General features: G+C 44.4%; 2 protein-coding genes across 2 annotated transcripts in view; both read right to left on the bottom strand.

The window, feature by feature from the left end:
• The window catches only part of LOC120400567, a 118,938-nt gene extending 109,987 nt beyond the window's left edge, over window positions 1-8,951 (bottom strand). Inside the window, exon 1 of the mRNA XM_039529286.1 lies at window positions 8,928-8,951. The gene's annotated coding sequence lies outside the window, so the exon portion shown is untranslated. The remainder of the gene's footprint in view (window positions 1-8,927) is intronic.
• Window positions 8,952-12,627: 3,676 nt separating this feature from the next.
• On the bottom strand, window positions 12,628-14,458 carry PRR18 (proline rich 18). The gene has a single exon (XM_039531632.1). The coding sequence runs from the start codon at window positions 14,246-14,248 to the stop codon at window positions 13,535-13,537; it is 714 nt and encodes a 237-aa protein (XP_039387566.1). The 5' UTR covers window positions 14,249-14,458; the 3' UTR covers window positions 12,628-13,534.
• Window positions 14,459-14,681: the final 223 nt, after the last annotated feature.

Below are 14,681 nucleotides of genomic sequence, written 5' to 3'. Positions count from 1 at the left end.
CCAGGAATTGTGGCTTGTCCATCACTCTCCCCGAGCATGGCAAGATCTCTGAAGCAATAAGCTACTTTTGTTTTGACAACATTAAACACCCCCCTACCCATAACAAATAGGGATGACACATAGTCACATTTGGTTAATGCGTATACAGGAGGAGTAAGTGTATCATAAATTGCATGCACAGGTATGAAACAATGGTTGTCAGTTGTGCTGGCAATGGTGCCTGTTTCAATCCACATGTTATCTGTGTGTTCCCATTTCTGGAAAGTAATGAATAGCAAGGACCAAAACATCTATATCAGGTGACCTAATTCCTATGGTTCCTTTAACACCAAGAAACCCAAAAGCCATATTGGCACATACAGCATGCAGAAGCCTTCGGTCCGGAATAATGACTGTATCCCCCTTGTTGAAATCTCTCACTGGGTCAATTAGCCAAACTAAGTGTCTATCTGAAATGACACCTTGAAAAAGGAAGAACATTGAAACCAGAACTACAGCAATCTCAGAACAGAGAAGCAAAAACCATAGCACATATCAAACATATTTCTGCTTCCAAAAGTTGTTGCTGTGGTTTCTCTTTTCTGGGAAGGTAACAGAAAAACTCTTCAAATGGGTCTGGCACAGTCAGAGTAATCAGCATTTAAAAACTGTTTAGATCTTTGTTAGATTTTGTGGGCCAAATCGTGAGCAATACTAAGTAACTTCAACTCTCACTGAAGCCAATAGGCGTTTCATGATACTCAGCACCTCTCAAGATTTGGCCTCATTAAACAGATGAGAGCTGCATGTAGTTTTGTCATAGCAGCATTGGTCTTAGGATATTAAAGAAACAAGGTGGGTTTCTTGTCTCTCTCTATTGGGCCGAGAGAGAGAAGCTTTCAAGCTTATTCAGAGTTCTTCCTAAGGTCTGGGACAGGTACTCAGGACATGTCTGCACTACAAAATTAAGTCAATTTAAGTTAAGTCGACATACAGCCACCGCAGTAAGTAATTCAATTTTTAACATCCACACATGCTCCTGTTGGCGGTGCGCATACTCACCAGCAGTGCTTGCACCGATTTAACTGACATTGTGGGGCACTGACAGCTGCAGCCTCACCACTTTTCAATCCCTCCTGGGAAGCAGCCAGGCTCCGGCTCCCCCCCCCCCTGTTTCCCCCACAATCCCTCATCAGGAGGCAGTGGCAGGACTCTGGCTGTCAGCCCTGGCTGGCGGAGCTCCAGCTGTCAGCCGCAGGTGGCAATGTAAGCAACATAGTGTCTACACAGATGCTGCATTGACCTAACTACAGTGACTTAAGCGCTACAGCTCTCGCAGAGGTGGAGTTATTAAAGTGGTGTAGTGGGTGACTGACATTGGCGGGAGCGACATTTTAGTATAGATGCTTACAGAGTTAGGTTGATGTAAGATACCTTTTAGCTCCACAAATGAGGGATCCAGCGGTGGAGGTGAAGTTTGCCCATCACCACTCTTTGGATGCATGCCTCCAGGAGGGACACAAACCATGTTGGTGCATTACCCTGGGTCTCTGCCATCTTTCAGGTGACACAACCATGGCTCCTGGTTGACAGTGTCAAATGCTGCAGATAGATCCAGGAGAATGGGAATGGATGTTTGCCTTCTATCCATTCACAGTAGGAGATCATCCATCAGTGCCACTAAAGCAATTTCCATCCCATATCCTGGACTGAATCCAGATTATGCTGGGTCTAGGATAATCGCATGAATTAGATGATTGTATAGTTGACCTTTGTCTACCTTCTTTATGAGCTTGTTTAGGAAGGGATGGTTTGATAATAGATAGTAATTGACTAGAACCTATGTATCAAGGGTGCATTTTTTGTGTTGGTCAGACTACTGTGTGTTTGAAGGAGAAAGGAGAGATTTCTTCTCTAGGTGAGGTATTGGCTGTTCAGGTCATGAGTGGAATGAGTTGCTCATAAATCTCATCGTACATAAAAGTCCTGAGTTGGATTCACAGATCTTGGTTGTGATTCATTGGGGTGTCCAGTACTTCTTGAGGAGCGAATGTATGTAGGCAGGCTGTTTGTCAGGCAGAACAGATTTATGCTGTTTGAGACACCTTCCTGAATATACTGGATCTTTTCAGCAAATAGGATGATAGTCTTTTCAGAGGTTGGTGCTGAGTTCTGTTGTGGGTTGTAGGCATTCAGGATCGATTAATCCCTTGGACAGCTCCTCAGGGCAAGATTTGACAACTACAGTAGAGGCTAATAGGAAGGTTCTCTGAGCCTGTAGCAGCTTTATTAGAGGCTTAGAAGTTCTTTGTTATGTGTCTGTTTCAGCCTTTTGTTTTACATCACGCGTGCTCAGTTTTCTGACACACTGTGTCAAATGAAGAGAGAGGGTCAGAAACTCAAGATTTGTATGCGTGATGGGAAGGGGCAGTCTGGGTGCCAGCACATTCATGGTTGAAGCAAGGGTACTTGACTCCTTGTTCTGTGCACAAAGCATTGCTGTCCTTTGGCATGCTTGGAATGTGATGGAGTGTACAAGTCTTTGTGAAAGCAGCAAAGAATCCTGTGACACCTTATAGACTAACAGACGTTTTGCAGCATGAGCTTTCGTGGGTGAATACCCACTTCGTCGGATGCAAGAGTGGAAATTTCCAGGGTCAGGTAAATATAAGCAAGCAAGAAGCAAGCTAGAGATAACGAGGTTAGGTCAATCAGAGAGGATGAGGCCCTGTTCTAGCAGTTGAGGTGTGAAAACCAAGGGAGGAGAAACTGGTTCTGTAGTTGGCAAGCCATTTAGTCTTTGTTTAATCCTAAACTGATGGTGTCAAATTTGCAGATGAACTGAAGCTCAGCAGTTTCTCTTTGAAGTCTGGTCCTAAAGTTTTTTTGCTGGAGGATGACCACCTTAAGATCTGCTATTGTGTGGCCAGGGAGGTTGAAGTGTTCTCCTACAGGTTTTTGTATATTGCCATTCCTAATATCTGATTTGTGTCCATTTATCCTTTTCCTTAGAGACTGTCCAGTTTGGCCGATGTACATAGCAGAAGGGCATTGCTGGCATATGATGGCATATATTACATTGGTGGATGTGCAGGTGAATGAACCGGTGATGGTGTGGCTGATCTGGTTAGGTCCTGTGATGGTGTTGCTGGTGTAGATATGTGGGCAGAGTTGGCATCGAGGTTTGTTGCATGGATTGGTTCTTGAGCTAGAGTTACTATGGTGCGGTGTGCAGTTACTGGTGAGAATATGCTTCAGGTTGGCAGGTTGTCTGTGGGCGAGGACTGGCCTGCCACCCAAGGCCTGTGAAAGTGTGGGATCATTGTCCAGGATGGGTTGTAGATCCCTGATGATGCATTGGAGGGGTTTTAGCTGGGGACTGTATGTGATGGCCAGTGGAGTCCTGTTGGTTTCTTTCTTGGGTTTGTCTTGCAGTAGGAGGCTTCTGGGTACATGTCTGGCTCTGTTCATCTGTTTCCTTATTTCCTCGTGCGGGTACTGTAGTTTTGAGAATGCTTGGTGGAGATTTTCTAGGTGTTGGTCTCTGTCTGCAGGGTTAGAGCAGATACGGTTGTACCTCAGTGCTTGGCTGTAGACAATGGATTTTGTGGTGTGTCCGGGATGGAAGCTGGAGGCATGAAGGTACGCATAGAGGTCGGTAGGTTTTCGGTATAGGGTGGTGTTAACGTGACCATCACTTATTTGCACCGTGGTGTCTAGGAAGTGGACCTCCCGTGTAGATTGGTCCAGGCTGAGGTTGATGGAGGGGTGGAAGCTGTTGAAATCGTGATGGAATTTTTCCAGAGTCTCCTTCCCATGGGTCCAGATGATGAAGATGTCATCAATGTAGCGTAGGTAGAGAAGGGGCGTGAGTGGACGGGAGCTGAGGAAGCGTTGTTCCGGGTCGGCCATAAAAATATTGGCATATTGTGGGGCCATGCGGGTGCCCATAGTGGTGCCACTGATCTGGAGATATATATTGTCATCAAATTTGAAATAGTTGTGTGTGAGGATAAAGGCACAGAGCTCAGCAACCAGTTGTGCTGTGGCATCATCAGGGATACTGTTCCTGACAGCTTGTATTCCATCAGTGTGTGGGATGTTTGTGTAGAGAGCCTCTACATCCATGGTGGCTAGGATGGTGTTTTCTGGAAGGTCACCAATGCACTGTAGTTTCCTCAGGAAATCAGTAGTGTCACGGAGATAGCTGGGAGTGCTGGTAGCATAGGGTCTGAGCAGAGAGTCTACATATCCAGACAGTCCTTCAGTGAGAGTTCCAATGCCTGAGATGATGGGGCGTCCAGGGTTTCCGGGTTTGTGGATCTTGGGTAGTAGATAGAATAACCCTGGTCGGGGCTCTAAGGGTATGTTGATTTGTTCCAGTGTTAGTGTAGGGAGTGTCCTGAGTAGATGGTGCAGTTTCTTAGTGTTTTCCTCAGTGGGATCTGAGGGAAGTAGCCTGTAAAATTTGGTATTGGAGAGTTGTCTGGAGGCCTCCTTTTGGTAGTCAGACCTGTTCAAGATGACAACAGCACCTCCTTTATCAGCCTCTTTGATTATAATGTCAGGATGGTTTCTGAGGCTGTGGATGGCATTGCGTTCTGCACGACTTAGGTTGTGAGGCAAGCGATGTTGTTTTTCCACAATTTCTGCCTGTGCACGTCGGCGGAAGCATTCAATGTATAGGTCCAGACTGTCATTTCGACCCTCAGGAGGAGTCCATGTGGAGTTCTTCTTCTTGTGCTGTTGGTGGGAGGGTAACTGTGTATCAGTGCGCTGTTCAGTGTTGGTGGGGGTGGCAGGGCAGAAAGAGAGTCCCCAATATAGGACAGACTGTTCTTCTGGGCTGAGTGTGTGGTTGGATAGATTGACAATATTGCTGGGTGGGTTAGGGGTACCACGGTTGTGGCCCCATGTGGCAGGTAGGAGTTTAGACAGCTTACAGTCCTTTTTCCTTTGTAGAGAGGTGAAGTGAGTAATGTAGATCTCCTGTCTTATTTTATTGAAGTCCCTTTGTATGGAAGTTTGGTTATAGATGAGAGTCTCCAGGTTGGAGAGCTCTTTTTTGATGTTTTCCTGTTTGCTGTATAGGATGCTGATCAGGTGGTTCCTCAGTTTCTTTGATAGAGTATGGCATAAGTCTTTGTGGTTAAATAAGGGTTGTGGGTTTTGTAGCCTCACAGAGCTCTGCCCACTGCCTTAATTTGGTGATGGCCTGTCCAAGACAGTGGCTGGGTTGTGATGTCCTCTAGTCTAAGCCAAATATCAGGTTCAGGGTGTGACCAGATGAGTGGGTTAGACCAGAGGTGACCTGTGAAACTCCTAGGGAGGCAAGTAAGATTAGTTTGGGGGCTTATATATCTGTGTGGCCTTTCCATCCTGGGAGATTTCAACATAACAAGTCTGGAGTATTCCACTGCTTCCACCAACAGGGTATCAGTGTTGTATAGATTACATGAAATACATGGGCTAAAGCAATTCACATAACTCAGTTACCATCTACGTTAAACATTGTTAAACAAGGTCAGGGGTTTGGTATCCATGGATGTAAGGCTGCTTAGTACTATGGCAAACACACTATTAAATATCTTTTAAAATCTTTTATTAAAGACACAGAAAAGAAGGAAAAACAGTTAAAGCATTTGAAATGTGAAGTATTAAGTAAGGCTTTCATTTTAATAACATCGGTTATTGCCTTTCCCTTTAGCTGGAGAGCGTTTTAGAAGGAAAATGCCCCTTGTTTGGCAGTCTCTTAGATCAGGGCTTCTCAAGCTTTTTCTGAGGCCCCCCAATATACTTGAATTCCAGGGGGGCAGGGGCTAGGGATCTTGGCTTCAGCCACCGGGTGCAGGGGAGGGCACTCAGGGCTTGAGCCGGGGGGCAGGGAGAGCTCAGGGCTTTAGACTCGGGAGCAGTGCCGGGGCTTGGGGATTCAGCCCTGCGGCTCAACTCCCAGTTTCTGTATTGGTGGGGAGCACCGGGGCTCACAGCTTTAGCCCATTGGCTCCACTCCTGGCTTCAGCTGCAGTGGGGGGCACTGGGGCTTGAGCTCTGGGGGGGCACTGGGGCTCAGGGCCCTGCACTTCAGTCACAGGGCTCCACAGCTCCCTAAAACCAGCTTGGGGCCACAACCCCCTGGTTAAGAACCACTGTCTTAGATGGTATTCAAGATGGTAATACCTGTCCTTTTGCGGAAAAGAGAAGTTAGTTGAGATGAGCTGGAGCTGTTGCTGCTGTTAAAGTCTGGTTTTATTTTATTCCAGGTGGTGTTTGAAATTTAGCTGGAGCAAGTAGAGGGGATGTTAGCGGGCTCCCTCTCTTTGGCTGGTCTGGTAAGGACACCTCTCAGGATCAGGGTGACAAAGGTCTGGGGTCCCAGGAAACGGTCAGGAAAGCAGCCATGATGGTGAAGCTCACTTCAGTATTCTTCATCTGTTTTTCCCTATTTTTTCCTCTAAGTCTTTCTTTAAGGAGCCACAAAGGGAGTGATGGTGGAATAGCCCATCCTCTCATTATTTTGTTTACTAATTAGGCTTAAATTTGACACACTAATTTATTAATTTTGGGTTTTGTATATTCTGTTTTTTAGTATTATATATAGTCCTGGAATTATATTAACGTGGACTTTTTATTTGTTTGGACAAATAGAGTGTGTCTGTTTTTTGCACCTGTTTGTAACAATCATTATAAAACACAAGTTGACCTATTTTTCATTAACATTGGTTACTATAGATTATTGTATTATTTTATAAACTTTTACCTACTTGTTACAACTGAGCTTACAATTAGGGTAAATGTCAGCCCAAACTGTTACAACTGCTCCTTTATGAACCCTGTTGTGGCCTGTAAATAAGCATAAAACATATTATCCTAGTCATAGATTAAATAAATATGTAAAATTTTATGATGTTTTACTGCAGTCTAGATTATTGGTTAATGAGCTGGGATACACTGGATTAAAAGGAAAGGTAGAGAGGGCTGTCAATTAATCGCAGTTAACTCACACCATTAACTCAAAAAAATTAATCGCAATTAATGGCACTTATAACAATAGAATACCAATTGAAATTTACTAAATATGTTTGGATGTTTTTCTACATTTTCAATATTGATTTCAATTACAGCACAGAATACAAAGTGCACAGTGCTCACTTTATATTATTTTTTATTACAAATATATGTACTGTAAAAATGATAAACAAAAGAAATAGCATTTTTCAGTCACAAGTACTGAAGTGCAATCTCTTTATTGCGAAAGTGTAACTTACAAATGCAGATTTTTTTTGTTTAATAACGGCACTCAAAAACAAAACAGTGTAAAACATTAGAGCGTACAAGGCCACTCAGTCCTACTTCTTATTCTGCCAATCGCTAAGACAAACAAGTTTGTTTACGTTGATGGGAGATACTGCTGTCTGCTTCTTATTTACAATGTCACCTGAAAGTGAGAACAGGCGTTCACCTGGCACTTTTGTAACTCAACCTTCATATGCCCCTTCATGCTTCGGCCACTATTCCAGAGGACATGCTTCCATGCTGATGATGCTCATTAAAAAAATGCTTCAATTAAATTTGTGACTGTACTGCTTGGGGAGAAAATTTTATGTCTCCTGTTCTATTTTACCTGCATTCTGCATATATTTCATGTTATGGCAGTCTCGAATGATGACCCAACACATGTTCATTTTAAGAACACTCAGCAGATTTGACAAAACGCAAAGAAGGTACCGATTTGAGATTTCTAAAAATAGCTACAGCACTTGAGCCAAGGTTTAAGAATCTGAAGTGTCATCCAAAATCTGAGAGGGATGAGGTGTGGATCATGCTTTTAGAAGTCTTAAAAGAGCAACACTCTAATGGGGAAACTACAGAACCCAAACCACCAAAAAAGAAAGTCAACCTTCTGCTGGTGGCATCTGACTCAGATGATGAAAATGAATATGTGTCAGTTCACACTGCTTTGGATCGTTATCAATCAGAACCCATCATGAGCATGAAAGCATGTCCTATGAAATAGTGGTTGAAGCATGAAGGGACATATGAATCTTTATCACATCTGGCATGTAAATATCTTGCAACACCAGCTATAATAGTGCCGTGCGAACGCCTGTTCTCACTTTCAGGTGACATTGTAAACAAGAAGCACGCAGCATTATCTCCTGCAAATTGTAACCAACCTTGTTTGTCTGAGTGATTGGCTGACCAAGAAGTAGGACTGAGTGGAGTTGTAGGCTCTAAAGTTTTACATTGTTTTATTTTTGAATGCAGGTTTTTTGTACATAATTCTACATTTATAAGTTCAACTTTCATGATAAAGAGATTGCGCTACAGTACTTGTATTAGGTGAATTGAAAAATACTGTTCTTTACAGTGCAAATATTTGTAATAAAAAATAAAGTGAGCACTATACACTTTGTATTCTGTGTTGTAATTGAAATTAATATATTTGAAAATGTAAACATCTAAAAATATTTAAAATAAATTGTATTCTATTGTTGTTTAACAGCGCGATTAATTAAGGACATTTTATCTGTGAAAAAATATCTAGAGGTTCATGATATGCACACTTCTTGAAGGATAAAATCATCTCCAATGTCTTAATAAGGAGTCCATCTTTCTCAATCACATGTGGCACCTTTTCAAACAAAATCAAGTCAACTCACAAAAAACAGAAAAATATTCACAAATTGATGGATTTGGTTGTGAAAGGGAAATCTTTACATAGGAAAGTGGTTTGCAAAAGATGTAGATGGAGTGCAGTGTCATTTTAGGCACATCCTGCCTGCACCAACAATTTAAACAGGTTTAAAGAGCTTGTTAACTTTTAACAGGTCCAGTGGTGGATCAGTGATGCACAACAAGGAAATAGTATCACACTGTATTAACAGGAAATAAAATACTTAACATTTTTCTTCTTCAAAGCACTGCAAACATTAATGAATACTCACAACATCCCTGAGAGAAGTTCTCCTTTTTACAGATGGAAAACACATAATGTAACTGACCCAAAGCAAGACAGGGAGGCTCAGCATCCAGACCACTAGAAATGCTATTGGTATGTTCAATGGAAAAGTTGAACAAATGAAAACATTCTCGTGATGTCATTTTCTAGAGTTTACCTCACAAATGAGTACTGAGGTCTGGAGCTATATTAGCCAATTAGATGGCATACGCAAACATATGTATTAGCAGTGGCTTCAGCAGAGTTCAGGGAAAGCTACTGTACTACTTTGAAGAGCCAACAAGATGATTGTAGCATATGAATATTTGTACTTCCTATCTGGCTCATAGTGAATAACAGTTGCTGAACCACTGCATCCATCTCACCTTTAGAATACTACTGTATAAAGGAAAACGTTACATTTCTGAAACCATTGGCTATAAGGTAGAGGTTTATGGACACATTTAGATGAACCTCAATGTTTGTTATCCCTCCAGTCAATAACACTTAATATTCATTTCAAGAAAAGCTGGTTTCTGCTTACTGTGCCCCTAAAATTGAGAGGCACACAAACCAAATTCATGGGTTTAAACATCTGAGAAACTGGTAATCCTTAATATCTGGACCCAAATCTTAAGCCAGTGGTTCAGGCCCATCTCTAATTCAAAGGCACAGTGGTGCACCAGCCCAAAATGCAGTAAAAGCTGGATACCTTTGCACAAATTAATTCTTCAGAAAAATGCTATTGACAATCTTCAAACTGGATATTTTCAATCAGATTAGCAATTAGGGATAATAAATTCATTGATGCTTTGAGTCTTTGGAATTTTTCTTCCCCACCTACCTCCAACAGCAAGTACTAGCCTTCAGGTGTTCCATATTTTCTCATGATGTAATATTCCCTTTAAATTCATTTCACTTGATGTCATATGGAATAAAATCATGCTACCAAGAGTTTATGCTGCTGTCAGGCATTCATATGAGTTGAATTCTCACTTCACACTGAACTTAGCAAGTTCCAAATATACAACTTTTTTTTATTCTTGATACTTTAAGAGTGATTGACTGTTCTTTGCAACTAGATGTAGTGATTAAATATATTTGTATATAAAAGTACATTGCAGTTGTCTTTAGCCATAAGTAGTAATTTCCAAAACAGACTAATGTGGTACCTTACAATTAATGATGCCAAAAAGAAAAGAAAATCCAACTGCAACTTCAACTGTTGATGTATCTTTTTTCACTGTGACCATAAAAGGAATATCTGAGACTGATCCAGTAGAAATCAGATTTGTGTAGTCAATTTCTATTTGCTAGGGCTGAATGGATTCAAGGTGCTAATATTCTTGCTGTACTGAAAATTAAATCAAACAGCTATAGCAGAGGCATGTGCAATGCATTGTTTAAAAGATGTCAAGGAAATTTTAAGTGACAGTTACATTTCATACACAATATTATAAAGCAGCCTCTAAATTGATTTTTAACAACATTAAATTATTTGACTTATTTTCTCATGCACCACATTTTTCTCTGGGCTTCTGAGCACAACTATTTCACATTTGCGATAGATTAGTGAATTATTTTTACAATGGCCACCAGCACTCTGGTATTTAATTAGTAGAAATCCAGACACGTAGGTTTTGTGGCTTATATTAGGAGAGTATGAAAAGGCCCAACTTTCTGGAACAAAATCAAAGAGCTATTTCAATAATGAAATATCATTTAAAATGAAGCTAAAATACACCATCACTCTGAGCAATTTATCTGTAAAAATAAAATCTCCTGGGAGTTCATCGCATTGCCAACATAGACAATTTTTTTCTGCTCTACCGCTTTAATGTCAGAGTAATCCACTGCATAAAAAGCTAAAACCAATTTGCATAAAAAGTGAATCTTTCCTAAAGTACCATGAAACATTTTACATCAAAGCAACATTAAGTTTTCAACTTCTAACACTAAGTAGTACTTTGCAGCATACTCGATAAATTCAAGTGAACATGTTCATACACGTTTAAACAAATTTATTTCTTATGAAAGGTTTGCCACAGTAGCTTAAGTATTTACTTATGAATTTTCTAAGTTAGTGAATTATAGTATTGCGGTGGCAACAAGTAGCTGAGGAGACCCTTTAGTTATCAGCCTGTTTTCACACCCTTAACTTTATTTAAAGACTTACCCCTTCAGAGGCGTTGCTAGCCCATCGGGGACCCTAAACAAGAATATTTTGGGTGCCCCCCCAACACTAAAAAAGCAAATAGGGGGCCCCCTTTAGCGGCTCAGGGCCCTAAACAATTGCTTAGTCTGCTTATGCCTACTGTCGCACTGTCCTTTCAACTGACATTTTTTACATTTGTTCCCAGCCTCAGTGATGGGGGAAATTTTTGGTTAAGTACTATTTTGCTGTGCATTTTTAAGTTTTTGAATAGCATGGAGCAGAGAGAAAGGGTTCCCACCTCCACTAAAATATGTTTAGCATGTAGCAACTTTAAAATCTCATATTTTTCAATCAAGACAAGTGCCCTTAAACATGTCGGAAAGAGTTTAATTTAGACAATGTGATTATAAGTGTTAGCACATTCATACACTGTTCATGCACAATGCCACTTTTTTCAAACTGTGCCCCCAAGTAAGTGCTCCATATTATATATAACACATATGTAGAGCTACAGCTCTGCATGTTGATTGCAAACCAGTTGAAGGGCTCATCTTAACCTGTTCTGTTCTGCACACTCCCTAAACCATGGCCAGCTATCCATCTCATTGAATCCGTATCAAATTCATGGTCCATTTTGGTCAATTTCACCATCATAGGATTTTTTAAAATAGTAAATGTCATGATTTCAGGTATTTAAATCTGAAACATCACAGTGTAATTGTAGGGGTCCTGACCCAAAAAGGAGTTGGGGGGGTCACAGGGTTATTGTAGGGGAGGTGGTTGTACTGCTACCCTTACGTCTGTGCTGGTGCGGGTGGCGGTGCTGCCTTCAGAGCTGGGCAGCTGGAGAGCGGCGGCTGCTGGCCGGGATCTCAGCTCTGAAGGCAGCACCCTGCCAGCAGCAGCACAGAAGTAAGGGTGCCAATACCATACCGCACCACCCTTACTTCTGTGCTGCTGCTGGCGGCAGCTCTGCATTCAGAGCTGGGCTCCCAGCCAACAGCTACCGCTCTCCGGTTGACCAGCTCTGAAGGCAGCACAGAAATATGGGTGGCAACACTGTGACCCCCCCCCAAAATAATCTTGAGACCCCACTCCAACTCCCTTTTGGGTCCAGACCGCCAATTTGAGAAATGCTGGTCTCTCCCGTGAAATCTGTATAGTATAGGATAAAAACACACAAAAGACCAGATTTCATGGTCCGTGACGCGTTTTACATAGGTGTGAATTTGGTAGGCCCTACCTGTAAGGGTTTTGGTTCCAATTCCTTAGCTTTTAAATCTTCTGGACATTTTAGTCTAGAAAGGAAATTAAAATGATCCTAAATAAGCTGCACATTCTCTGCATATTATCAGCCCACATTTATCTTTGTGTAATCACTGCTTATCTTTCTCAATCCCACAACTAAATACAATCAGATGACTGCAATAGATTAAGAAACAGCCCCATTCAGTTACAAAGGTGCTGCTGTTGCAACACAAAAGGCTTTAATCGTTTATTCAAATAAATAAAAATGTTCATGTACAAACAGACAAAATCAATGTACCCTACCTCTATTTACAAAGTAGTTTATTTTCAAAAGGAAATCAATACATTTATCCTTCAGTAACTGAACACTTTGTCTTGAGGGCCTGTATTGCGCAGCGGTTTTGTTTTCCTTTTTGCTTGACTGCCCTTTGTTGTTTAACACAAAGACACTTTTGTGATAGTTTCTGATAAAGGCTCTATAGTTTTAACAAGTTTCACCCATCTTCCTCTCCCTACCCTAACCCAGAGATCATAAACAATTCTTGCAAATGTCAGGAGACAGCTTTTGCTACAAAAAAACAGGGAAGTGAATATAGCAGATGAAGCACCTGTTGCATTAGAGTAAATTAACTTGCTGAGAACGTTTGTCTCTGTTTCTGCCCATATCATATTTGATCACATTCAAACACCTCCCCGTCCTGTCCATCATCCGCTAGAAACTCTGTCTCCTGATTTCAGATTAAAAAGCATCCAGCAGCCCAGCCAATCAGGAGAAGCATCTATACAACACTGATTAGTCAGCCCCCCTTTTTTTCTCTCCCCACAAGATGTGAATGAAAATACACAGTACACAGCAGCTATAAATACATTTTTTCCCCGTTTATGTAGCGCCTGGAACAGCCGCCAGCCCCCACGGGGTCAAAGCACAAGTCAATTTCCTCAGGCGGGGATAGCAGCAGGGCGGGCGGTTAAACCCGGCACCAAAACTCCGCTCTCTGTGGCTGAGTCTGGGGAGACGAGCACGGGAGGTGGCTTTGGAGCAGGATACGGCGCTGTCCAGCTTCCCGGGGGGGTTAATGGGGAGAGAGGAAGACCCCCCCCCGCTGCGGGGCACATCACATGGGGAGCCCCCCCGGCTATTGCTGCGAGGAGGGGCGGGGGCTGAGCGCTCCCTGGGTGCGGGCGGCTGGGCGGGCAGGTGCCAGCCAAGCTCAGAGGGCCCCCAGGTGGGGCAGAGTCTCCAGCTTGTCGGCCCGGTCCCGGCTGGCCGCGCTCTCCACCCCGCGCAGCCACTCGGTGCATTTGCGCACCAGCCCCTCGTCCGCCACGGCCCCCGGCGCCGCCTCCTCCTCGTACTCCACGTCGTCGTAGCGGTGCCGCTCGTTCAGCAGCGAGATCTTCAGCAGGGCGCGCAGGTCCCCGGGGCTGGACCCCGGCCCGGCCCGCCCCCCCCTCCGCGCCGAGCCCCCCGCCGCCGGGGCCGCCTTGCTCCGGTAGCCCGGCAGGAGGCGCTCGGTGCCGGCGGAGGGGCTCGGCCGCCCCCGCTGCTTCTCCAGGCTGCGGCGCTGCAGCACCAGGGCCGCCTCGGGGGGGAGGCTGATCGAGAAGCGCAGAGCGGCCTCTCCAGCCCCCGCCTCCGGCCCCGCCGCCGCGCACAGGCTCTCGCAGGAGCGGCCGCGGGGCTGTGGCGGGGCCGGGGCCGGCCGCCGCGGCTGCTGCCTCTGCAGGGAGGCGCAGGGCCAGGAGCTGGGGAAGGGACCGGCTCGCTCCGGGGGCGCCCCGCGCGGCTTCCTCGGCGGCTTCTCCTCTGCGGGCGGCGGCGGCGGCGCTGCCTTCCTGGGGGCCGCCGGCTTCCTGGGCTGCGCTCGGGGGGCGGCGGGGGTGGCGGCCGGGGCGGGGGGAGGCAGGATGGGCGGCAGGGACATGGTGGTACCTGGTGACCCCCTCTGCTCCTCACAGCGGCTCAGGGCAGATCGCACCCCGGGCAGGGCCGAGCATCCCCCGTGGACGGATCGGTCCCGACTGCAGCTCCATAGGAGAGCGCGACAGTGCTGGGATCGCCAGGCTCCGTCGCTGGCTCCCGATGAATGAGCCAGACACGCAGCGGCGAGGCTGAGCGGGAGGCGGGGCCGAGTGGGCGGGGGAAAGCACTCGCCGGTGCAGGCTGCCCCCCCCCCCCCTTTGAGCAGTGATGGAAAGAAGGGACGTGATTTTTTTTTTTAAGTATTAAAATAAGAGGCAAGAGTGACTGTGAGGAAGAAGAGGTAGAGACGTCAAAACACAACCCCCCAAACGTTCGCAAGAGCTGTAAGCACAGTTTGAGCAAGACTATGGAATTTACATCTGTAAACTATTAGG

This window comes from Mauremys reevesii, linkage group 3 (assembly GCF_016161935.1).
Source record: "Mauremys reevesii isolate NIE-2019 linkage group 3, ASM1616193v1, whole genome shotgun sequence".
In the NCBI taxonomy this organism is placed as follows: domain Eukaryota; kingdom Metazoa; phylum Chordata; order Testudines; family Geoemydidae; genus Mauremys; species Mauremys reevesii.
The sequence above is the reverse complement of the archived record's forward strand: the minus strand, read 5'-3'. Positions and strand labels throughout refer to the sequence as shown.